At 43.9% G+C, this 27,217-nt stretch overlaps 2 protein-coding genes across 4 annotated transcripts in view; one reads left to right on the top strand and one right to left on the bottom strand.

Moving 5' to 3' along the window:
• The window catches only part of XIRP1 (xin actin binding repeat containing 1), a 291,979-nt gene that overhangs the window by 175,481 nt on the left and 89,281 nt on the right, over positions 1 to 27,217 (top strand). The window lies entirely within an intron of this gene.
• Positions 1 to 27,217, bottom strand: part of OXSR1 (oxidative stress responsive kinase 1) — a 78,483-nt gene that overhangs the window by 47,019 nt on the left and 4,247 nt on the right. Inside the window, exons 1-3 of one of the 3 annotated variants that reach the window (XM_053410154.1) lie at positions 15,526 to 15,577; positions 10,909 to 11,021; positions 718 to 826 (exon numbers count right to left, since the gene is read on the bottom strand). In XM_053410154.1, the coding sequence (XP_053266129.1) occupies positions 718 to 826; positions 10,909 to 11,021; positions 15,526 to 15,565 (262 nt within the window). In that variant the 5' untranslated portion in view covers positions 15,566 to 15,577. Of the gene's footprint in view, positions 1 to 717; positions 827 to 10,908; positions 11,022 to 13,706; positions 13,804 to 15,525; positions 15,578 to 27,217 lie in introns of those variants that run through there. The other 2 variants (XM_053410155.1, XM_053410157.1) reach the window with 2 other exon arrangements.

Here is a 27,217-nt window from a genome sequence, read left to right as displayed (position 1 = left end):
TCATAACTTTTGACCTGGCAATATGTTGTGAATATGATGTGTTTGTGTGCTATGCAAAAATGACAATGCAGGAAAAACTGTGAAGCCAGCCAATGCCTCTACATAGTTCCATCCTGTCTGAAATATCAGTATAACACGATGTTTATCTAGTGATATATCGCAATGTTGAAAACGAGGTATCGTCCAAGCCTAGCTATGGCTTTGCCATTAAATGTGAGCCAAGCAACTGTATTTGGGAATCACTCAGGTTAAAATAAATAAAATCTGACAAATAAATTATCAATTATTTATTAAAGCTCTATTTAGATGCCTTTTTGAAAAAGGGTAGGATATGCTTTATTTTTAAAAAGTGAAAACAAAAAATTTTTTTTCCTTCCAGTAGCACCTTAAAGACCAACTAAGTTAGTTCTTGGTATGAGCTTTCGTGTGCATGCACACTTCTTCAGATACACAAGAAGTGTGCATGCACACGAAAGCTCATACCAAGAACTAACTTAGTTGGTCTTTAAGGTGCTACTGGAAGGAAAAAAATTTTTTGTTTTGACTATGGCAGACCAACACGGCTACCTATCTGTAACTGTTTTTAAAAAGTGAAAATTGCTACTCAGTGTTAGAAACAAAAATACCTCTTTGAATGTTTTGAAAGTCCCTTTTACTAAATTAGAACCAAAACAACCTGAGAGCATACACAGACACACCTAATAACCTTATACTTACCTCCACTGAGAAGCTTCATCACTAACCAGAGTTCATCTTTCACTACGAAGGAAGTATAGTAAGATACGATGTTCGGATGATGGCACTGACTCATGGCTTGAATTTCTTTCTAAAGAAGGGGGTGGGGGAGAAAGAGAAAACTTCTGTTACTATTGTTGTTGTTTTTAAAAAACCATGTGCTGAGTGCTCTATGCAGAAGTAGTGGAGTGCCCAGTTTTGGGGCAGAGTGCTTAAGACATGTGTAAGATGAACCTAGTCATGGCGAGCAAGTGAAGGGGTCAGGAACTGGCCATAAGAGCTGAGTTGCGGAGTCAGCACAAAACACAAGACACAGCCCTTGTTACACTCCAGTGCAGGGTTGTCTCCAAACTTGGACTACAACTCCCAGCATCCCTAGCTAGCAGAACCAGTCATCAGGGATGATGGGAACTGTAGCCGCAAAACAGCTGGGAGACCCAAGTTTGGGAAAGCCTGCTCCAGTGCTCCAAGTTGCAGGTAGGCTGCTGCATGTCTGAAGGCTCAACGGTGTTTTAAAAAAGGATCCCCGGATGCAGAAAAACTAGTATATTAAGAAGCATATGAGCCAACTCCTAGGGTAGGGTTGCCATATTTCAAAAGCGAAAATCCAGACAGAAAAGTTGTTGAGCCTTTTTTGGGCAAAGCTGTTGAGCTTCTTGGCAAAATCGCAAGAAATGCCATACACCCGGACACTGGTGGTCAAATCCCAGCTGTGTCTGGGAAATTCCAAATGTATGGCATCCCTATTATATAAACTGAGGGAGAAAATTCATCTGAGTCTTTGAAGGTGGAGAAATCTGGATGAAGAATGCAAGTCGAGAAAAACAGAGACAGAATTCTAGAAATATGGTGCCAAGATTATGCATATTTAAATTCTGCTCATTTGGAAATGTTTTGTGCGGGGTGTGTGTGGTGTCAACGAAGTGTTGCAGTGTCCAGTGCTGCTGTGCAAGAGGCTGACCTGTTACCCAAATACTCCATTGCATTTCCCCATCTCCCCCTTCCAGTTTCCCATTTCATTCATATCCCAGTATGAGCACAACTATTTCCCCCCCACATTAGATTCCCCCCCTTTAAGTATATACTTCTACTAATCTCGCCTTCCCATCTCCTCACATGCCAACACCTCCATCATGTGCAAGAGTGGTGCCATTTTGGCTCCATAAAGAGAAGCGCCTGCCAAGAACTAAGGTTGCCATTAACATATATGATGTATGGTGCTTGGTTTCTTTGCGATATTATTCTCTTCTATTGGTTTTCTTTTTACTGTTTCCATTCAATCTTCCTTTGAGGTACAAAGAACTTAGAAGAAGCGGAATTTAAAACAAAACAAGCAAGGTTGTTTACAAAACAAAACCAATACGATAAAATAATGATAATAATATACACAGACAGATTTCCCACCAAGGATTTATACTAAGGGTCAAGTGCCTGGGGACACCCGTGTGAACCGGTGAGCTTTTAACCAGCCAGTGAGACATCTGCTCTACAAGTGCCAACAGTATCTCTTTTCAGAGAAGTTGGTGATGTGCTGCAACCAAGGACCCCCCAGGCCCCACCTGGCCTGTACCTTTAAAGCAGTATAACACAACTTAAAACACTTATCGCTTCACCCAAAGGATTCTGGGAAGTGTAGTTTGCTCAAGGTGCTGAGCATTGGGGAGTAAACTCCCCCATTCCCCTCACAGGGCTACAGTTCCCAGAATTCCCTAGGAAAAATTCCCAGACTCTTAAACCACTCTGAGAATTGTAGCTCTGTGAGGGGATTAGGGGAGTCTCCTAATAATAATAATAATAATAATAATAATTTATTATTTATACCCTGCCCATCTGGCTGGGTTTCCCCAGCCACTCTGAGCGGCTTTCAACAGAATATTAAAATACAATAGTCTACTAAAAGCTTCTCTAAACAGGGCTGCCTTCAGATACACAAATCTCTTCACCTTTAACAAACTACACTTCCCACGATCCCATGGTCACCAACATTTTTGGGCCCATGGGCATGTTTGTAAACCAGAGGCGCTGTTGTGGGTACCACGCATGCACCCCTCAACCAAGCACACACCAGAACCTATTTGCTCCTTTCAGGCCTGATTTCTTCTACGGTGGGAGGGATGACCACATACTCCGGCACAAGCTTCTCGATAGAAAGGGAAGAGATGCATGAAACAACCTTGAATAATTGACAGTCTTCTCCAGATTTCAAGATCACAGCTAGGTTGACAGAAGAAGTGGGGGAAGTACTGCGGCTATTAGGAAGGAAGAGGCACTTAGCCATCTGCAATAAGGCTGATTCAATAATGGAAGGCAGAGGATAAAAAAAAAAAATCTGTAAAATGGAGAAGTAAAGATATGAATTATTAATGGAAAGGATGCTGCCTTCCTTTATTTCTGCAAGACTGACAGAGCTGAACACACGGGGCAAAGCTTTCACGGCTCTCAATTCCTTCGGTCTCCCCTCATGAAAGTTACAAATCTTGCAAGGGCCCCAAGGATCACATAAAGCAGGCTTCCTCAACCTTAGGTCCCCAGATGTTGCTGGATGACAATTCCCATCATCTGTTAGCAGAAGGGCAGCAGTCAGGGGGAGAAATGGTTGGCTCCGGAGCTAACCATTCTTCTGACCCCCCCACAAACAACAAGAATCGGAAAAGTGTGCGAATGCCGCCTCGTCTATTTCAGGCTGTAACTTATCACAGCAAACCTAGCGAGGCGAGAGTCTCCAAAAACAACTTTCCTCAAACAACCAACTCTTGAAGGCAGATAGGGTTCCTGCTCCTAGAATGGTCCTAGAACACAGCTACCACAAACACTGCATCATGGGTTATATTCACTCTTCTTAACCAGCCAGAATGATGCTTCAGATAATCAAAATCTCAAGCTTACTTCTTAATGCCTATAGGATTGCATCTTTTAAAAATCTATCAGGTAAATAGATTTTTTTATTTAAAAAAACCTAAAACTTTTGACGTACTGGGAAAAGGTGTCCTGATTAACTGAGCATTAGATCAATAAAAATTTGCACAATTAAAAGGCTTCGGATTGCAAGGACTATCTTGGAAGAGACATCACCTCATGCGTGAGAAAGGACGACGAGAAGGCCTCTCAGGAGTGTGCCTTTTACACCACACCTGTACCACAAAAGCTTATTGTTTTTACTGGCACAAAAATTTGCTATCAGTCCATCAGCTAATATAATTGCTGTCATCGGCTGACTAATCTGAAGGGCTGCAGCTCAGAAGTAGAGAATCTGATTTGCACACAGAAGGTTCCAGGTTCAATCCCCATCATCTCCAAGCAAGGCTGAGAATGGCCCCTGCCTGGAACGCTGGAAAGACGCCATCAATAAAGACAATACAGATTCAGGTGGATTGATATACTGATTCATATATGGCAGCTTCCTGGGTCCTACTGCCTGTCTCCCAGGCAACCTGGCAGGACCTGCTCCTCTGGACAGAAGGAAGAGGCAAATGTAGAACGCCGCTTCCTTGCAGCGGTCGGGGCTTTTCCTCCAGCCCAGATGTCGAGGCTGAGCTATAATAAGAGCAGACATCAACCCGCAGAGTAATTAAGACTGCTCAGCCATAAGCTTCGGCAGACTCGAATCCCGAGGACTCTCTCTGCAGAGTTGCACGCAAGGGATCTCGGGGTTTCTACCTTTCCATCTCCAGAGGCCCAGATGTAACAGCTCCTCCAAAATGAAAAAGCAACATGGAATCTACTGTTGTGCTCAGGGATGCACAAGTCACCCACGTCCGCCAGACATGGGTGGGAAACTCTTTCTAGGAATTTTAGCTCTTTCATAGGAAAGGCTGCGCAATCCGAAAGCATTTGCTGAATACTCCCCCCACCGCCCCAAAGAGACCAACAGTCGGACCATTATTTTTACGCATTAGTACATAATCTCAGCAGTCCTTGCAAAGATCCAATCTTCTGTTTCAGGTGCACCCTAGATCCTGGGAATAACCGGGCAGAGTTTTTCCCCCTTTGAATATCAGACCCCGAAGACACATCAAACACTGCATTTTAAAAGCCATTTCACTGCTATATGGCAATGGTTCCCAACTGGGGGTCTAATACCCATCAACTTCCCAGGACGTCCCGTTTTGGGGGGCCACGACTCATGCAAGAGCACAGCCTGAAAGATGCACATCCCAGATTTGCACTGGGACTTCTTGGAGGGTATGGTGGCACCATTCACACAACAAAAACTACCACATAGAGACTAACCTTTTTCAAAAGTAGGTGGTCCATGGCTCGGCTATTTTGGGAACCATTGCTATATAGCAGGGGGTCAGCAAACTTTTTCAGCAGGGGGTCAGTCCACTGTCCCTCAGACCTTGTGGGGGGGCAGACTATATTTTGGGGGGGGGGGATGAACGAATTCCTATGCTCCACATATAACCCAGAGATGCATTTTAAATAAAAGGACACATTCTACTCATGTAAAAGACGCTGATTCCCGGACCGTCCGCGGGCCGGATTGAGAAGGCGATTGGGCCGCATCCGGCCCCTGAGCCTTCATTTATAGCATGAGACATCAGGATGCAGGAGCTGCTGCTCTAGAAATACAAGTCAAAAGCTCCCTTTTCCAGTGCTCTTCTTTTGACACTGGACACGATCCAGCCTGAAACCCTGGAGAGCCACTGCCAGTCAGTGTCGACAATATTGAGCTAGATGGATCAACAGTCTTAATTCAGTATAAGGAAGCTTCCTGTGTTCTGGCTCCCAAGAATTATGCACATTCCCAACATCAGCCTGAATGCCACTCTTGCGAGAGGGGTGCACTCAACTATGCTGCCCACCTGCAATCCCTACCTTCACATCCTGTCTACTATATTCCACAAGTGTCTGCCACGATTCGCTCCACCCCCACCATTTTGTGGAAGACCGTGCCTACACCTCAATGATCTTTTCTTCTTCTTCTTCCCTTTTTCCCCTTGCTCTGCCTAACAGCCAAGGTGTCCTTGAGTTACTGCGTGCATATTTCCATACTAAATCCCCCACACTAATCCCTGGTGTGGGCAAGCCCCAGCTTTCTAAATTTAAAACACTGTCACTGTGTATGAAGATGGCATTCATCTAGAAATGCACGCCTGTTAATTATAAACACGTCGCCGTCGCAAACCGCCACATGACAACAAGGTGTGAGGGTCACAGGAGGCCGCTCAGCCCCTCGAGTATATTTTGAGACTTTAACGGCAAGTTAAGTGCTTCCAAAAATGACCAGCAAGCTCTTTTCTGAGTGGGGGAATTATCATTCCAAGGCAGGCTTTTACAACCTGGTGCCCCCGCAGGGCTGAAACTCCTCTATCAGACCAAGCCACCATGGCCAATGGTCAGGGATGATCTGAAGTGCCCTGGGATGAATCTGAGAACTGTAGAGTTGGAAGGGGACCCTGAGTGTCATCTAGTCCAACCCCCTGCAACGCAGGAATCACAGCTAAAGAATCCTGGACAGAAGGCCAACCAACCTGTTTTGGAAGTCCACCACCTTTCAAAGTAGCCTGTCCCACTGTCAAACAACTCTTGCTGACATATAGGTCTTCTAAGGAAGGCTGTTTCAAACAATTTGAAGGAGGATGCCTTTTCAAACTCAGTTTCTATCTAACGTTACCTCACCCCTCAAAAAAAGACCCCTATTCCGCATCATACTTGCAGCACCATCAACACCCATCAGTTAATTTGGTTATAAGCAAGTATTTTTTATAGTTTCAAATCTATGCCTGCCTTGCAACAGCGGTGAGAAACTGCAGCTATCTACCTATCCTTCCTTGCACCCCACAAATTCTGGATGGAAGTGCAGCCCAAACAAACCCAGTTAGGGGGCAGAGTTCTTAAGAAAGTTAGGGGAAAATGTACAAAGTGCCAGAAGATCAAGCAAAGTCGAAACTGAAGGGAGCCATGCCTGCTGTGGTTGCATGAACTTGGGGCAGCAAGTAATAGTAAGGGGGCCTTAGCTTCCCAGCTGACTGGGGAGAGAGATGGAGGGGGTCAAAGCTTTTGCGCCTCCACCCACAACAAGACTTAACACACCCCAACACAAAATCTGCCTATGGTTTCCCCCCCCCCCCACACACACACCTTTTGGTCTATTTGACCTCCCCAATACATTATTCTCTGCTCCACTCCCCAGCACCACCAAGGTGGAAAGGCCAGGGCTTTTGATGTGGCACAAAAGCTAGGATTGTGTTGCCTAGAAACTGGATGGAATGTGTTGCAAGCTGGCAACTGGGCTTGGATTCCCCCCTCCATCAGCAGAATAAGCAAGGAGAGAAGCACTCAGAGTGCGCAAGAATGGCTGGGCTGTGGAAGAGGCACCAATTCGACCCCTCTCAATTCATCGCTCTCTCTCTCTTTCTAGAGTTAACTAGATTGCTCTATTAAGTTGGTGTTTCTTCAAGGCAATGATTTCCCAAAAACAACGTCTTTAGAATGCATTAGGGCAGTCACTTGATTAAAGAAACCTTGGGTGACGAAGTGAGTCACCTGCTTACATCTGCACACGAGTTAAATTGAAGCCCGCACCACGTTAGAAGAATCATTCCTGCTCGTGTGTTTAATCAAGAGCACTGACCACCTGTAGTAGTTAAGTAGTACCTGCGTGTGTGTTTTTTAAAAACTTTAAGATCCATTGCTCAATCAATTATGCAAATGTTTCCAAGCAAACTATTTTTAATCAGTGTAACCAGGCAATTAAATGCCGCAGTGGAAAATTTTCCAGCACTTTATTTTCCCATGGAAAATGTTCCACTCCATAAATTCATTAATAATTATGAAAGGATGTCAGCTGCAAGTAAAAATTAGGCAAGCCAGGCAGTTTCAAAGTTTTAAGCATTGTTTACTAAACACAGGGCATCAGAATGTTGTTGTTGTTTTTAATTAAAACTCAAAATTTCCAATGCAAATTACTCTAATAAAATAAGGAAAGTTTCCTGGAAAACACTGGAGGCTAATTAACCATTCCATCATGCAGGGCAGTTTCTCTGGCCCAGCTGGCAAGAGCGGTGTGTTTAGAAGAGATATGTTTAAATACACTCACAGCAAACCAAGTGGCTTTGGGGAAGGCTGTTAAATGGGAATACTAAAAAGCAGGAGCAGTTAAGTAGTAGTGTGGAAACTTTGTCCATTCTTTGCCAAATACATCATAGCTGTCTGGTTGCTCAACAATAAAAATACTCTGCACATGCTCAAGATGGTGGCACCAATTTTCGTTCACATGTGCTGGGGATCAGGCTTAGCCCCAGCTCAAACTAAGTCCTGCAACAACCATTCTGCACCATCACGATTGCCAGATCTGGATTTCTTGGAGGCATCTATCCAGCCACTGCTGGAGAAAGAAAACTGGGCAGATCTTTTTTTAAAATCTGCGTTTGTCTTGATTATTTCACCACTATCATCCATTATCAGAAGGAGGACTGGCTGGCTGGGAGAAGAGACCCAAGAAACTATTGAAGGTGGAAAATTCCCATCTTCCTGATCCTGACAGGGCGCAGCTCGGATGCAATATTAAAACTTTGTTTGTTATGCTTAAGTCACTAGGGGAAGAAAAGCACAAGGCTCCTTTCCCCAACGAAAAGCCCGGTAAACAAAGCGCGACTGCCCATCAGGTCACCTAATTGGGACCTCTTGAGAAGAAAATGAAGCAATTCATTGCTGCCCCATTCATTAGCCAATGAAATAGGGGGCTGTTATGGAGGACTGGGTCAGCTGGAGATTAAATTATTTAATTAGGAGTTTTATCTGTGTTTTCTGCTGCAGAGCTTTCTGAATGGTTCTTTGAGCCCTGAGCTGGCAAGTGCCCAAGTTCCAACAGTATGTGTGACTACTTTAGCAGGAAGGGACTAAAGAGGAAGGGATGGAGCCGAATGGTACAACGGATGCAAAATGCATTCAGACAGACAGGCTCGGCCTCTAGGTTTTGGGTGGCTGGGTGGGGGCAGCGTGGCTCTGGGCAAGCTGCTCTCAGCAGCCTCTCCAACGGTGGCATCGTGCCGCCGCCCCCCTACGGGCACCGCAAATGTGATTCATCTTTACGGGATCGAATCATTTCCCAAACCTGTATACACCTGAACCAGATCTGACCCGTAACAACTTACTTCACAGTTGCAGTGGAACTAAAGCCTACAAAACTGAGTGGTCTCACTCCCTGAGAGGCAGTGCAGGAAACACTTCACAGCCTGGGGGAAGGAATATATTCCTCCAGGCCCCTCCATTTGGTCTTGCAACCTTTCACAGGCCCTGTTCCACACTCTCAAGTGCTTTTTCCTGGCAGCAATGTGTCCTTAAAGGGTAATGGGGAACCCTGACCATTAGGTCCAGTCGTGACCGACTCTGGGGGTGTGGCGCTCGTCTCGCTTTATTGGCCGAGGGAGCCGGCGTACAGCTTCCAGGTCATGTGGCCAGCATGACTAAGCCGCTTCTGGCGAAGCAGAGCAGCGCACGGAAATGCCGTTTACCTTCCCGCCGGAGCGATACCTATTTATCTACTTGCACTTTGATGTGCTTTTGAACTGCTAGGTTGGCAGGAGCCGGGACAGAGCAACGGGAGCTCACCCCGTCGCGGGGATTCGAACCGCCGACCTTCTGATCGGCAAGTCCTAGGCTCTGTGGTTTAACCCACAGTGCCACCCGCGTCCCTTGAATTATGATAATATTCCTTACTTGCTAAGATGGAGTGGGGCGCAGAACCCTTTTCCGTGGCTAGGATTAAGGCTGGGCAACATATCTATATATCGTCCGAAACCGGTTTGAAGTCCATATCATGATAGCAGTTTCATAATTTTTTGTCTGGTAAATATATGGCAAATCATGGTTTGCGTGTGTGCGCTATGCAAAAATCATGATGCAGGGAAAACTGTGAAGCCGGCCAATGGCTCTACATAGCTCCATCCTTATTTCAGACATTGTGAAAGATCAGTATATTGTAATGTTTAGCTGATGATATATCACAATGTTGAAAACCAGATATCGCCCAGCGCTCCTGTTTGCCTCTATATAATTCCATCTTTATTTCAGACTTCATGATATATCAGTATAATGCGATGTTTAGCTGGTGATATACAGTCGTACCATGGTTCTCAAAGGCCTTGGTACTCATACATTTTGGCTCCCGAACGCCGAACACCCGGAAGTGTTTCAGTTTTCGAACATTTTTCAGAAGCCAAACGTCCAATGTGGCTGTCGGCTCTTGTTTCCGGGTTGCCTGCGCCAATCAGAAGCCATGCCTTGGTTTTCAAACGTTTCGGAAGTCAAATGGACTTCCGGAACAGATTACGTTCGAGAACCAAGGTATTGTGATGCTGAAAACCTGGTATCGCCCAGCCCTAGTTTGGATGTAAGAGCCACATCCACTGCCATAATAATAATAATAATAATAATAATAATAATAATAATAATAATAATAATAATAATTTATTATTTATACCCCGTCCACTCTGGGTGGGTTCCAACAGAATATTAAAATGCAATAGTCTATTAAACATTAAAAGCTTCCCTAAACAGGGCTGCCTTTAGATGTCTTCTAAAAGTTTGGTAGTTATTTTTCTCTTTGACATCTGGTGGGAGGGCGTTCCACAGGGCGGGCGCCACTACTGAGAAGGCCCTCTGTCTGGTTCCCTGTAACTTGGCTTCTCGCAGCGAGGGAACCGCCAGAAGACCCTCGGCGCTGGCCCTCAGTTTCCGGGCAAAACGATGGGGGTGGAGACGCTCCTTCAGGTATACTGGGCCGAGGCCATGCCAGTGTTTGCCTCTGGCCACACACCCCCATGCCACACAGCCAATACAAGGCTGCTCATGATGGAAAGCGGCCCTCAACGTGAAAATGGTTTCCTACCACTGATCAAGTCGTCCCCCCCTCCATCTTTTTGTTTCCCGCAATCGTACAGCTTTCTCCTATGCAATCCAAGGGTGAAATCCTACCCACAAATCCAGAAAACCTACACACAGAGAGAGAGAGAGCAACCACAAGATTTTAACACTTTTTCAAATGTTGCTTACAGTCATGAGGTCTTCAACTTTTTCCTTAAAACAAAAACAAAAAAACCCCACAAAAACCCAGCACAGTCACAGAGAGTCTAACAGGGGGGGGGGGGCTCCTCCGCCAACACAGAGCAACAGTGATTTATAGACCCTAAAATGAATTGTGGAAGAAGATGGGTGGGATTTTTGTACCAGAAGCTCATCCATGCTGGTCTGGCATTTCTCAAGGTTGATCCGCTTGATTGCCACCTTTTCTTTCTTCGGACTACAATAGGCTGCTTGCACCACAGCTGTTGCTCCACTGCCTGGCAGAGAAAATACAGAAAAATACAAAGTTAGGAAGCAGCTGCTAAGGATGCTGCCGAAGTAGCATCTTTTTGCGAGGAGAGGTCTGAAATATTGACAACTACATTTTTGAATTCTATTAATTTATTAGATTTATGGGCCCTTCTTTCTTCCAAGGAGCTCAAGGTGATGCGTGTGCTTCTCCCTCCCTGCAATTTATCTTCACAACAACCCTGTGAGGTAGGTCAGGCTGAGGTCTTCATGACAGAGTGGGAATTAGAACCCTGCCCTTCCAGGTCTTGGTCTAACACTCTTAGCCAATAAACCACACTGGTTTTCTTTGTTTAAATACATTCACAAATAGTGCTGCTTTTGAACACTGTTGGCATATTCAAATTGCATATTCTGCCCACAAGCTTACAGGAACCCCATAGTCCTGCTTAAAAATGAAAGATTAAAAAAAAAGATAAATTACTAGCCTGCCAGTAACTCCACCCCTCTTGCAGAAGCCAGTTGCACTTCTCTGATGGGCCCTCCATTTCTTCTCCAGTGGCCAGCTCAAATGTCAGCATGCAATTGCTTTTTCAGCTATGGCTACCAGGCCAGAATTTAAATCAGGCATGGGCAAACTCGGCCCTCCAGATGTTTTGGGACTACAGTTCCCATCACCCCTGACCACTGGTCCTGTTAGCTAGGGATGATGGGAGTTGTAGTCCCAAAACACCTGGAGGGCTGAGTTTGCCCATGCCTGATTTAAATGCAAGGCTCCATATCTCACTTGCTCCCCGCTACATCCATTCTTACCCGCCCCCCAACTATTAGGTTGCAGAGCAAACAAGGAGACTTGCTAGGGATGACCTTCTCCAAAGTATTAAAAAAAAATAATGCAACAAGACACACATGTGAATTCTCACTTTGGCAGCGACTGTGGCACACCATGGATTTTCCAGACCAAACTTAAGGCGGATCGCCAGGCTGCCTTAAGAAAAACGTTAATAAAGGCATAGCTGCAATTCCTGGGATGGCTGAGCTGCTATGGAATTTAAATTGTAACATTCCTCAAGAGAGGCAGAACAAGTTTGAAGGTATCACTACAGACACAGCATACCAAAACCACATAGCTAATAGCAAGAAGAGTGAAAGGTTACAATGAGGAGACAATGAGGAAGCTATTGTGAGGCAAGGGACAGTTTTTTGAAAGGGGAGACAAAGCTTCCCAAAGTCTTCTCTCACACCCTTTTACAAGGCCAAGCTGACTTGACAACAGTTTTGCTGCTGAAGCTAACCAGTCCTGACTTTTATATACTTCCCAGATGGTCACCACTTTAGCAAAGGAGACCAACACTGAGGCAATGCAATGCGCAAATCTCCCAATGCAAACTAACATAGGATTTGGCGTCCTCAGAACCTGAGTGGGGTTCCTAGCTCTCAGGACTGAAGCAAACACAAAGTCCAGAAACTTAAGTCAGAAAACCCCTAGCAACAGTCCTGCATGTTTCTCATCCCAACCATCAAAATATTTCTCTCCCTCTTGAACTTTCTGCTGCTGTATTCCCCTCTCCACCCCAAAACACTTCCAGCCCACCTTTATATCATTTGCACAACCTCAGGTCTTGAAAACTATTCATTTATTTTGCTCATTTTTATTCTGGACACAGGACTGAGAGTGGTTGCACTGGCTTTAAAGCTGTTTTGATCCATGCCTATTAGGAACGCTAGTATCTGAGAGATGACCTAGGTATACACACACCCCACAACATAACCCTCTACATGTGCCCCCTTGCTACTGACAGCTCTGGAAAGCAGCAAGTGAGAGAGTGACAAGAGCCGTATGCCTTTTGCCACGTGTGTTTATTTACTCGCAGCACTATTAACATGTTCAAATTAGATTTGCCATTTGAAAATGAGCAATTATATTCCTTCCTTTCCCTTCAGCCAGGCTCCCTCCTGGGCCAATTTAAAGGGCACCCAAACTATTCAGCGTTAATTCCCTGGGATGGAGGGAAAGCAATTCTGCCGTCCCATTTCCAGCACACAGCGACCAGATCAGAATGGTACACCATTCCTCCTTAATCGCCTGCAGCTGTCTTGATGGAAGATGCCATAATAAACGCTACGATCACTGTATCCACTTCTCATCTTACTGCGGCTCAATGCTTTTTTATTATTTTTATTATTAAACAGGAACTGCTGTAGTCAAAATGGGATCCCCATTCCTCCTTTGCCTCTGAACTGCCCCTTCTCCAAATATTAGTGGCCAGTTATAAATAATATTTTAATTGGCTAGTGTGCCACTACCCCAGCAGTTTTCAAAACTGTGTCACACTTCTCAATTGCCAAAAGATGTCCAGGCAATGAGCTGACAAACCGGCACCAGAATAAAACTACATTTGTAGTGGTCTAGGACTGGATGAACACATCTGAACGGAGATTTACTAAACAGGAACTTGTGACCATATCTCATTGGGCTAAGAGAGAAAAATAATAGAGAACTTTGCCTTCTAAAAAATGCTATTAAAACAATAAATGCTGTTCCTTGCAGTGTAGCAGGTCTCTTTTCAATAAAGAGATTTAAGCAGCTGGGAGTCATTCAATCTACTTTCTCGGAGGGTTACGATATAAAATCATAAACCTGCAACTTCACGGCAAACCATGGCATAAAGCTAATTCCCAAATAACTTTGTAGAAGAGCTCTTTCCACATACCCGTACTGTGGCTACATATATCCAATAGGGCTGGGGGATATATCGTCCAAAACTGGTTTGAAGTCTGTAACCATTTCATCATTTTTGACCATGGCAACGTATCAAGACATATCACCGAGAAAGTATCTTTCAACTGAAATTAAGACGTTTTCATTTTTAACGACAGACCTCGCACAGATTCTAATATGCTAACATACTAGGACTCTGCTTATTGTGTTTCTAAATGCCACAGAAACCCAGCATATCCTTCAGGGATTTCAAGTTTTATGCCATTCTGAAGATACAGGAGCAGGTTAATCAGATTTGCGCCATTTTGCCAAGGCTCTCCAATCTCTCATACGTTTCCTTAGATGTAGGATAAAATCCTTCCAAAACTCTCTCTCTCCCCCCCCCCCCCAAGCAACAATTATCACTAAAGGTATTACACACTGTGTGGACTTTTCAATGAGCCAAACGACACTGGGGTGTTATTTTATGTCAATTTCTCCTCAACTTTGGTCCCGAGAACTGCAAGCCTCTTGTAAAGTTTCCATATTTCAGCTGACAGTGACACAAATCTCTCCCTCTGTCTTGTCACAACATATGTGTCATTGTGCCACACTGTTAAGAAATAATATGCGTCGCATTATTTCTTAACAGTATGTGACTGGAAGAAACGCACACTGATTTGTGTTGGGGGCGGGAAGGAATTCCTGAAGAAATTTCTCAACCCTTCGTTCTTTCAATGAGTTGCTTTCCGTATGCGCAGAAGAGAAAATGCTTCTCTGTAAATGTTTTCCAGGACTGGCCCTCAACTCACTCCCCGCTTCTCTACAATCCTCATTTAGCCCTCTGCCCTTAATTTTTGAAAGGGCGGAAATTTCATCTCTCGGGCTGAAGGCCCTTCTACCCCATCCAAGATGGCTGCCACCATTTTATAGCCATGACTTCAGAGAAACAGGACAATAAAACGCCACATGACCTCTCACTTTCCCTAGCTTCGCTGTCGGTATTACTCAAATTCCTGATCATGATTCTAGGCTGGTTTTCCCCAACCTGGCACCCTTCAGATGTTGTCGAACTATAATTCCCCTGCTGGCTGGGGCTGAGGGGGGTTGGAGTCCAACAACGTCCAAACGGCGCCATGTTGAGGAAGGCTCTCTTCTAGAAGTTTCCCTTCGTATTTCCTACTATGCTCAACCACTTCCATTAAGTGGAGTTTCAAAATATCAAACACACACTTCATGGTAACCATAGTTTAAAACCATCAGGGCCAGAAGCCTTGAAGTACCGTATTTTTCACTCTATAAGACGCACCAGACCACAAGACGCACCTAGTTTTTGGAGGAGGAAAACAAGAAAAAAAATATTCTGAATTTCAGAAGTCAGAACAACAAGAGGGATCGCTGCGCAGCAAAAGCAGCAATCCCTCTTGCTGCTCTGGCTTCTGGGATAGCTGCGCAGCCTGCATTCGCTCCATAAGACGCACACACATTTCCCCTTACTTTTTAGGAGGGAAAAGGTGAGTCTTATAGAGCAAAAAATACGGTATTTTTAATACACATATTGCTTTATTTTTGATTCCATAAGCTATTCAACAGTCCACTCTTAATTATGGGTTATTTAAGCCATGTTATTTAAGATGTGTAAACATGATGTCTTTACAGCCCTCCTCAAAGGATCTTGGGAACCCCTCACAGATCTACGATTCCCAGCACCCCCTAAACTACAGTTTCCAGGGATCTTTGAGGGGGGTTGTGCTTTAACTGTGCCTTAAACGTATGGTGTGCAGGCAGCCTAAGAAACTGTTAATATGGCTGCTTTTTAAAATAGAAATCACCTCGCCCTGAGGAGCACAGAGAAAAAGCAGAAGCCATCATCCAGCTCCCAAGAGTGGCTCCTGCCTTCCCCAATTTCCACCACAGAAGCTTTTGAAGAGCTCTCTTTGCCCTGAGGGAACAGAAGAAACAGATACCGGCTTCGTTTAAAAACAAAAACATTTGTCTTTTCTATTTGACATTCTTGTAACAATGACCATCAATAAACCTCTTTGTAAGGTCCACGTGAAAAGCAGAATAAAAAGCTTATGAAATAATATTCTATTCTAATGGCACCTTTGTGGGGTGTTATTAATATGCCAGCATATATTGCGCAGTTTTCTTTATTGCTCATAGCCAGTGCATTATGTACTTTTCTTGACGGGGGGAACCGACTCTTTCCAAAAGCAATTTGCCAGCATATGAGCTAATAATTTTCCTGGCCTGTCACAAGCTGCAAAATGTTTGGGTTTAGTACACAAGTATTTCAAAATATGATGCAAGAGTTCTAGTGCCTAATTTCCTTTACTAGATACAGCTGTTATACATCAATCCTGTTATTTTTTTCATTAGCGATTCTTCTCTTCCAAATAATGCTAGTTTTCCCAGTTCTTCCGACTAGTCAAATACATTGCTGTAGGAAATTAAGAGCAGCTCTGTTAGATTCAACTTCGCTGAATGCCCCGAGTTCTAGTATTATACAAGGAAGAGAAAAATTATACCCTATCTGCTTTCTCTACACCCGTGCATCACTTTTTACACCTCTATCATGCCCCCTGCTTTACTTGTCTTCTTTCCAAACTCAAAGACACCCCAAATTTCCTCAGCACTGCCTCCCTAAGTAGTACCTTGCTTCCATCCTATTTCGTTTTTTTAAAAAAACACAACCACATGCCTGATAACTTTTTTAAAAAATGCAATTACACCTAATGATTTTGGTCATGTTTCACATAAATTAAACCACCAGTTGAAGTATTAATGACCTAGCAGGTTAAGGAAGGGGAGAGATTAAATAAACCCACCAGATATAATAACTATTTTCTGAATGGACAACGTATTGCATATAGAAACATATAAGTAAAGACTTGCATGGAGGGAAGGCAATTCATAGAATTGTCTCCACAAGTCTCCAAAGGTTGCAAACCCTTACACTGCATAGCAGATATTAAATATATTAATATAGATTTCACTTTACGTCAAATAAGAACAAGCAGAAGGAAAGGGGTAATATATTAGTTCAAGCTTACTCACTAACTCCCGCCTCTAATGTGCAGGTTTCTGAAGTATCAGTCAATGAAGTTCTTCTCTGTATTCCCTTGTGCAATAGCCTCAATTTGATTAATTGATCAGAGAGCTGAACCATTTCCTCTTCACATCTACCAATTGCTATTTTAATTCCAGAGAGATAGCTGTACAAGTCTGCAGCAATTTAGGCCCGATTCAAATGATGCTCTTAGCCGATGGCTCCCCCACAGCAAGAGAAAATGAATAATAGAATAACAGAATTGTGGAGGCGGAAGAGACCCAAAGATCCATCCCCCTCCAATGCAGGAATCACAGCTAAATAATCCCTGACAGATGGCAATCAAACGTCTTCTTGGACACCTCCAAGGAAGGAGGGCCCATGGTCGTCCAAGGAAGTCTGTTCCACCGTCAAGCAGCTCCTGCCGTCAGAAAGTTCTGTACAGTGGTACCCTAATTCTCAAACTTAATCCGTTCCTGAAGTCCATTCCAAAACCAAAGCGTTCCAAAACCAAGGCATGCTTTCCCATAGAAAGTAATGCAAAATGGATTAATCCGTTCCAGACTTTTAAAAACAACCCCTAAAACAGCAACTTAACATGAATTTTACTATCTAACAAGACCACTGGTCCATAAAATGAAAGCAATAAACAATGTACTGCAGTCACACAATCAATCAATCAATCAATCAATCAGTAGCTGAACTGGGTTCCGCACAGTCACAAAAACAAAAGAGCCACAAAAACGCAAAATAAATGGAAAAAATAGACAGACCTCAGTGTAACACCCAAAACGGTAGTGTGGCACTCAAATTGGAAGTGTAACACTCAAAACGGAGCATGTTCAGCTTCCAAAAAACGTTCGCAAACCGGAACACTTACTTCCAGGTTTGCAGTGTTTGGGTTCCAACTTGTTTTGAGTACCAAGGCGTTTGAGGTACCACTGTAGTTGGAACCCACTTTCTTGTAATTTGAATCCATTGCTTCAGGTCCTACCTCTGGAGCAGCAGAAAACAAACTTGCTCCATTTCCCATGTGACAGCCCTTTAGACATCTGAAGGTGGCTACGATATCACCTTTCAGTCTTCTCTTCTCCAGGCTAAACATACCCACCTCCCTTCTCCACATGCCTAAGACTTATGTACCCTCCCTCTGCTTCCCAACTACCCAACATGCTGCTCCACCACAATGCTACAGGCTTAATGTATCAATAGGACACACAAAATCCACCATGCGCAGGCCCAGGATGATTCCCAGATATCAATCTGCTGTTCAGGCTCACGTACATTGGGTTTTCACACAATGCTCTACACAAAAGTGGGACAGGACCACTGGGGCAAAAAAGGTCATTTTGTGGGAGTGATCAACAAGAGTATCATTGCATTTTGGCCGAAAGCAAGGCCCTGTGGCACCTTAAAGGTTAAAAAATGTGTATTTAGCTCATGGGCATCCCATAGGCCACTGTAAGGACAGGATATTGGACTAGATCAGCCTCTAGACTGGTCTAGCAGGGTTCTCGGTCAGTCTAAGGGTACAGTCTAAACTCTAAAGGAACGTGAAGCAATGGCCACATTAAAGCTAAGCAAGCCTGTGTTTTGCCAGCACCTTGTTGAGTGACTACCTGGGAACCCCATGTCGTATTTGGTTCCATGGCAAAAAGGGAGACAGCATATAAATGTAAGCAATTACAATGGAATCTTGGACTTGAAAGCATAAGCCTGCTGATTTTATCTATAGAGTAAGGCTTCTTATATTTTTGACATAAGCTAATGAGTGAGAATCTCAACCAAACATGGCGGCCAATCTGATATGCTGTACAAAACATGAATGAGTGTGCCTCGATTCTTGGTAGGGACTATGCATGCCAACCGCACCAACTCAATTCAAAATCCATTAATACAAAGGCAGCAACAGTATGACAAGGAAGAATTCTGTGAGAGTGTGAAATACGTAGGCAGGGGCAATCTGGTAAGCATCATCCACGTGGGGCTGCGTCCAACAGAGTCACTCAGCAGACAGTGAGGCTTCTGTTAGCATATAGGGAGGGAAACCTTCTCAACTATGTGGTGATAAGAGTTTATTGGTTTATTTGTTTCCGTCTTTACTTTTATTACCATTTCCCTTTGTAATTGCAGCCTGTATAGTGGTAGCACAATATTTGAGATTAGTAACAGCAAATTTGATACGGGAGTGGTATTCTCATATTTGGTTGGTGGCCCTTATGTAAAAACTTGTCAATTGAGGGAAAGGAAGAGTTCACGGAGGGAAAAAGTCTTATGTGAAATGGTTTAGTTTTATTAAATATTTTTCGGTCAAAGAGGGTGATTGGCTTCCTCCATCAACTCGTACTGCTTTATTATTACAGGCTGGCTGAGTTAATTATTTTCCCTTCTTGTTATGCTTGGCTAGTTAATTACATAAAAGACAGCTCCTTTTATTGCTTCACGGAGTGTTTATTTGTTCATGTGTTTACGTATTGTATATTTGCGGGAGATTTTCTGCTGTCTGCTTGTTTTGGTCTTACGTTTGCTGTAACCAAGTGTATAGGTGTATATGCTCCGGGTTTTTGTTGTCTGTATTTCTTTGATATGGAAAGCCTTGACAAACTGTTCCTAAAAAACAAAACAACAAAGGTACTTTGTGGTGAGAAAAGAAGACAAAAACATACATGGGAGCACAGTAGCTACTGGCCATGATGATTAAACAAAACCTCCTGGCTCAAAAGCAGTGTATCTCTTAAATACTGGGAGCTGGGGAGGTTATTGCTTTCATATCCTGGTTGTGGGCTTCCCAGATGCACCTTGCCGGTCACTGTGAGGAACAGAAGGCTGGTGCAAATTGACATTCTTGTGTCCATTTACAGCAGAGATCTGCTTCAAGGACATTGAAAGAAGGGAAATGACTACATGGAGAATGCTGAAATGCATATGCACAGATCATCCAGTTAGAGATGCAGCACACAGAACGCACACATCTGGTATTTATGCCGCTACATCAAGAAGCAAATCTTACTCATTGAGTAACCGAAGGAAACAAGCCTTGATCAAATAAGATTAAGCAACACAAAGCCACAAATCTCATGACAGTAGCTGAAGATTGTTAGTCACTGAATTAAATAATAATAATGTTAATGCTGTATGTCCTTTTAATTGGCACGAATAGCTGTCTTGATTTCAAGAAAGCAAACAAAAGAAAGCCAGATCATAAAATCCTTGCAATTTTCTTGGTGCTAAAGCATGGAAAGTCTCTGCTGCTCCAGCAACTGGCGTCCTTTGTTGCTCAACTGCATGGCACTCCATAGGCAAAGCATCAATATGGTTGAGGTGGTGCACTAGCTAAAAAGATCCCTCCCAGCTCCACTCACAGGCAAGACAGTTCCATCTCAGGCTACAGCTGGTCTGGCTATTCTAGCTTGTACCAGAGCAGCTCAGGCACCTTGCTTCCCTCCCTTGCAATACTTCATTCAGCCCTGATTCTGGAAACCTTAAAGCAAAGCAGCCCTAACTTCACCACAAAAGAGAAATATGAACCCAACTAAAATGCAGTGTTACATATCCAGAGCTGTGCTCACAAGTTTCAAGTGCTAAAGCAAAATAATGATTCTACCTGTGATGTAAACTTAAATTCTGCAAATTTATTATAATGTATTCTACATTTTCAATTATTTTGTGCATTTCTGCCTTGCTATTTCTTTGTAAAGGTCAAAGAAATATGCAGAATTTTAACAACTTCTTGCTGCTATTGTTTTTTAAGGAAGTTAAAAATTCAGGTCTTTGATCTGCACAAACAATAACTTTCTAAAGTCGTCAAAGCTGGTATCACTCCGTGCTGCTACTCAAGTGCAACAGCCAGGCCATTCAGTAAAGGGTTAAGTGGTTCTGAAGGAACCTGACCTAAGAAAGATAAAATTATTTTCTCCCCGTATCAGACACTGTCCTTGCTCAGTTTGTTATCATGAAAGTAGTACATATGGGGAGATCAAGATTTGAATCCTGCCTCAACTGCGAAGATTCATTGGGTGACCTTAGGCCAATGAACCTAACCTACCCCATAGGGCTACAGTAAAGGTAAAATGGGCTGTAGGCAGTGTTCAAAATTACCCAGCCACATTCTGCACCTGACTGTCGTCCACTTGCGACTTGACATCTTCGCCATCTGGCGGTGTGTGCCTGGCAATCATTGGATCTTGACTGTTTTCACACACTAATATCACATCCTGCAGAATTCTATCAGCTATATTGTATCTGTGGAATGAATTTTAGGGATCAAAATGCTTTTTCTGTGCAGCCTGAGCAGGAGGAGTAAACAATGTTATAGTTAATTGTAGCTTGTCTCCACTTACCCCACTGCCCTGCTCATATTCTCCAATATATTGTGACGGATATTCTTATGCTATGAATGGTCTGTGTCAGCATTAAGAAAAGCAAGTCAGAATAAGCAAATATATATGCAGACTGTCCCTGGATCAAGTGACTTTTCTTTTGAAGATCTCAAAGTTGTCCTATGAACTAGCCAGATGTTAAACTGATCATCAATCACAGTCAGCGCACCATTTGAAAAATAAGACTTTAGAGCTGCCTTGTCCAAAATGGCAACTAGACTTTCCATTTTGGCAACTGCAACCTTGCTTTAAGGAGCCATTTGGCACCTAACTTATATATTTGAGTTTCTAACACTGGTTGAACGAAATCATGTATGTTTCCACCTGGTCAACAGTAAAAATCATCATCATCATCATCATCATCTTTAGAGTCCAATATTACATTCTGCACTCACTGACTCGTGTGTGTGTGTGTGTGTGTGTGTGTGTGTGTGTGTGTTGCACACTGCCCAAATGCATTCATTCACACTAAACCATGGCTGGCAAACTAAGGCCCGGGGGCCAGCCCAATCGTCTTCTAAATCTGGCCAGCCGACGGTCCAGGAATCAAAGTGTTTTTACATGACACCGGTCTTGAAAGACCTACCTACATTGGCTCCCAGTACGTTTCCAAGCACAATTCAATGTGTTGGTGTTGACCTTTAAAGCCCTAAACAGCCTCGGCCCAGTATACCTGAAGGAGCATCTCCACCCACATCATTCTGCCTGGATGCTGAGGTCCAGTGCCGAGGGCCTTCTGGCGGTTCCCTCATTGCGAGAAGCAAAGCTACAGGGAACCAGGCAGAGGGCCTTCTCGGTGGTGGCGCCCACCCTGCGGAATGCTCTCCCACCAGATGTCAAGGAAACAAACAACTATCTGACTTTTAGAAGACATCTGAATGCAGCCCTCTTTAGGGAAGCTGTTAATGTTTAACAGACCACTGTATTTTAATACTTTGTTGGAAGCCGCCCAGAGTGGCTGGGGAAACCCAGCCAGATGGGCGGGGTACAAATAATAAATTACTACTACTACTACTATTAGTAGTAGTAGTAGTAGTAGTAGAAGAATGTGCCCTTTTATTTAAAATGCATCTCTGGGTTATCTGTGGGGCATAGGAATTCGTTCCTTTCCCCCCCCAAAAAAAAATATATAGTCCGGCCCCCCACAAGGTCTGAGGGACAGTGGACCGGCTCCCTGCTGAAAAGGTTTGCTGACCCCCTGCACTAAACCATACAGGGAAAGGAATAGACGCAACCCTGGCTATAATCTTTGCCTCCACCAACAGCTGCTGTCTTCACATGCAGAGGATCTCCGATCTAAGTCCACAGAGGCGCTGCAGCTGTTAGTCACTCCAGGCTAATCCCAGATCATGACACAGATATAATGCATACCTTGTAAATGGAATGAATCAGACCCGTGCTGAGTAATAGATTTTTTCCTCTTTTGGGCCCTAGATAAAGCAAGGACATTTCACAAGGGGATTTCCTCTCTCTCTCTCTCTTTAAAGCATTCAGCAAACAGCGGTGGCAGGATGGCACAATGCCCACTAGAGTAACTCAAAGAGTTTTTCGTGGGTGGTTTTCAGGCAAAGAATCGGCATGAGGAAGTGTTTTTTTAACCCAAAAAAAGGAGGGGAGGGGAGAAACCACGAAGTAGTTTCCTATTAAAAGTGTTTTGTATCAATGTGATTTGGAGCAACATTAGCAGTTTGCCAACTTAAAGGTAGCCGATTCTCTATTTGCATACTGGTGCAAGGTTTAAGGTCTTTCACCAAGAACTCCAATATGACAACTCAAAGATTCCCCCCCAAAAAAACAACAACTACAGTGGTACCTCGGGTTACATATGCTTCAGGTTACAGACTCTGCTAACCCAGAAACAGTGCTTCAGGTTAAGAACTTTGCTTCAGGATAAGAACAGAAATTGTGCTCCGGCGGCGCGGCGGCGGCAGCAGGCCCCATTAGCTAAAGTGGTGCTTCAGGTTAAGAACAGTTTCAGGTTAAGAATGGACCTCTGGAACGAATTAAGTACTTAACCTGAGGTACCACTGTACAAGCTGCAGGACAAGGATGGGAGGGAGGCGGGAAGTGGCAAGTGGGTAGAGTGAAAGTGGTTTTCTCTCCCCCCCACACACAAATAACTGAGCATAACAAAAAGACAGTGGAGGGGAAAAGAAACTCAACACCCAGGAATGCAGGTTTCCTAGAAAATTCTGAAAGGCAAAACTGGTAATTTCTAGAACTAAACTGGTAATTTCTAGAACCGTGGTGCTCAAGCCATTTTCTCTGAGCTTCAGAGCAAAAGATTGCTTGGGCCACACTGAGTTTTTTTATTGATAGGAAATACATTGGAAAACAAAAAATCTGAGTTTCTAACACTGTCTCCTACCACACCCTTTGAGAACCACTTGCCTTAGAGTGTTGTCCAATTCAGTCAGGTTATTTTACTTGTCAAAGCAAAACCATTTGGAACTGCCAAGCTTGCGTAATATTTCCAATTAGCATCCATTCATTGTTACTAACAAATTTACAAAATGGAAAAAGACCTGGGAATTTTTCTGCCCTATCTCACCCGCAAGATCCATGACCTCTCACCTCTCCTCCTATGATTTACACGAGTTCTTTGTAAAGCTTTTAGTCACAGCCTGCAACGGTTGAGTATTTCAGTGCTTTCAGGAATTTGAGGGTCAAGAGAGGAGGGGGGAGAAGGTAAGAAGGACGAAAATAAGAACAAGCCCATTCTTCTCGACCAATTGTCAACATGTGTTTTAACACGTAGTCCAAAATCCTGAAGCAATCTTTGAAGACCAGCAGCCAGTTGCAAGGGAGACAGTCTACAGGAGAAATAAATTAATATGATTCTTCCCCTACTAATTATTTCATTACCCTTCATTACATAAAAAAGAGCAAACACACACCAAAATAATCAGTCCCGATTCAGACTCCTTATCCCTACTATGTAACCAACATGTAAAGGTAAAGGGACCCCTGACCATTAGGTCCAGTCGTTGCCGACTCTGGGGTTGCGCCACTCATCTCGCTTTATTGGCCAAGGGAGCTGGCGTACAGCTTCTGGGTCATGTGGCCAGCATGACTAAGCCACTTCTGGCGAACCAGAGCAGCGCACGGAAATGCCCGCCGGAGCAGTACCTATTTATCTACTTGCACTTTGATGTGCTTTCGAACTGCTAGGTTGGCAGGAGCAGGGACCGAGCAACGGGAGCTCACCCCGTCGCGGGGATTCAAACTGCTGACCTTCTGATTGGCAAGTCCTAGGCTCTGTAGTTTAACCCAGAGCGCCACCCGTGTCCCAACATGACAAATGTTTAAATGGACAAACGTTTCTACATCTCTGCAATTCCAACCTATGCACTTTGCTATAGCTGAAGGACGCCATCGCTGGATTCTGTATGGGGACAGAGCTTGTCCATGGGGGGAGGGCGGTCCGGAATATGCCTGAAAATTTACCTAGCTACTTATTTGTCTGACCCATTTATGAGGACCTAAGAGCAGCCTTGTCCAAAGATTTAAATCTATCAGTTGAAAGACTTACGGGGCACTTGATTAACTTTTCTTAGGGGGGGACACTTCTGAAAAGGCGACCTGCTTTGCCTTCAGAGCAGCATTTTATATATATTACATTTAAATCTCATAACTAATATCTCTATTCTTTTCCTATTTTGTAACGTTTCATATATTTCTCCTTGCAAAACTTATTGTAGTCCTACTAGCGTAATTTGTTGATTACAATTGCTCTTCAAATAGTTCATATACGTCTTCCAGTCTTCCGTAAATCTCTGGTCCTGCAGGTTTCGAATCCTTCCTGTCATTTTATCCAATTCTGCATAGTCCATTAATTTTATCTGCCATTCTTCTTTCGTCAGAATTTCTTCTTGCTTCCGTTTCTGGGCTAACAATACTCTTGGCGCTGTTGTTGCATATAAAAACAATTTGACATCCTGCCTATTAATATCTTGACCTGTAATACCAAGTAAAAATGCTTCTGGTTTTTTTTTAAAAAATGTATATTTCAACATCTTTTTCATCTCATTATAAATCATTTCCCAGAAGTTCTTTACCAGAGCAGCATTTTTAAGGAGGGAAGTTTGTGGGGACAACAAGTCAAATTCTTCAGTGGAACAATTTTCTATTTGACAGAATGCCCAGTTTTAATCACAATTTTTACTGGGTAATAGTACATTTTGCTTTGTTTCGCGCATCTTGTTTTGTAATGGCTTCAGCTACGCAAATAAAACTAAAGGAAACTAAAGGAAATAGGCCCCAACTTAGCAGCAACCGCTTACTATCAAACTACACATTACATGGGACATGCAAGCTACCACCAGCCAAGGCATCTTCAGCAGAACTTAGCTGAAGCAGCCAAGCCATCCAGTCCCAATCAGGATTTCCCTGCCTCCCGCTCCACTTCATTTGACCCCCCTTGCAGGCAGCGGAGAAGCAGAGCATTGGCATCACACTGTACGCCTTTCCTAACCAATGATGGCATCATAAAGCTCAGCATCTTTGCATCAGACACTGGCTCCAGGGGACTTGGTCCCTTTTCATACTGTGAAGCTGTCTGTGCAAGCCTGCAACATTCATGTCAGAGACCAACTATGCTTAAACAGAAGCAGACCTCTTTGGCAGGTTTGTGCTCCTACTTCCCTATTACAGTACGGACAGCATTTGATCCAAAGCAATTTCCAGAAGAGCAGTATCTTTGTCTTGTCTGGCTCCAAGTTTTCTCAACCTAACTCACAGACATGGTGCAGCTGTCCAACGCGGATCTGGGAACGAAGGCGTTTGAAAGCTGCTGGAAAAGGAACATTTAAGTGCTCTTTTCCCTTCTTCTAAAATTTGAACCGATAGGTTCTTTTTCCTCTTCCTCCCCACCGCACCTCTTAAATGAGTCATGTTACTTGTGATTGCTGTAGAAGCCAGACAAAGGGCACCAGCCCTATTCACCTGCTGCTGCCTCCACTAAAAATAAACAGCATGGATTGGACAGCAGGCGCACACATGCAAACTCCAGACCATCACCTGAGGAACAGGACAGACAGATAGCAGAGCAACGGTCTCAGTGGTGGAGTTTGACCTTTAAGTGACTCATTTGCTTATGAGAGCCTGCCAGGGCTGACACCCCAACGCTCAGCCATGATGCACATGGGAGCTTTTTCTGAATGATGAAAACGGGACAGTTAACTTGTCAAACTACTAGCCCAACTGAATGTAACACAATTCCTTATCTCCAAGGTATTGATCACATAAACATGGCAGCCAGGAGAGGGTTTGCCGTCACTCACTATTTTACAGGGGAAAGAGACAAAGTGGGTGCCATGGGACAGCCTACTGAGGAACCAACCAGCAATATCAGAAGGCTAAGCCCTGAATTCAGAAGTCTTCAAAGGAGAGGCCGTGTCACCAGTATTTTCCAAGAGGCAATTCTTCCACAGCTCTGATGCATAACAGCAGCTACCACAGTCCAACAAACCAATAGGTGGGCTTGGAATGCCCCATCTGTCCTCAAGAGACCTCCAAGAAATGTGAAGACCTCCAACGCTACCATGGATGAAAACTCTCACAACAAGGGTGGTTCCATCCCTGGCCTTTCCTGGAAAGCCATCTTCTAGGACAAGGGTAGTCAACAGAATACTCCCAGGTGTTGAAAGACTCCAACTCCCATCAACCTCAACCAGCAATGGCCAGGAATTATAAGAGTTGCAGTCCAACAGTATCTGGAGAGCACTATGTTGGCTACCAATGCTCACAAGCCTAATGTGCTTGCTACCCACTGCTCTCGTGGGCCTTCCATTGTCTTCACTACCCATCGCCCTTGCCTTCACATTCTACTGGATTTTTGCATGCACCCTCTTGCAGCACCATTCATCACCATCACCGTCTATTCCCTTCTGGCCCTGTAATCAGCTACCATCCCCATACTTCAATCTGCTGCATCTTTCCCAGAGATCTCACCAAAGTGCCTGTTGATTCTCTTGGACCTCTCAGTGGCCTTTGATACCATCAATCACAGTATATGTCACAGTATATGCCTGGTTTGGGGCCCAGAGGCCCTACACAGCAATGATGGTGCTTTCACTTGGATGGTTGATTCAA

Source organism: Podarcis raffonei, chromosome 12 (genome assembly GCF_027172205.1).
Source record: "Podarcis raffonei isolate rPodRaf1 chromosome 12, rPodRaf1.pri, whole genome shotgun sequence".
NCBI lineage: Eukaryota > Metazoa > Chordata > Lepidosauria > Squamata > Lacertidae > Podarcis > Podarcis raffonei.
Note: the sequence above shows the minus strand (reverse complement) of the source record. Positions and strands in the feature narration are given on the sequence as shown.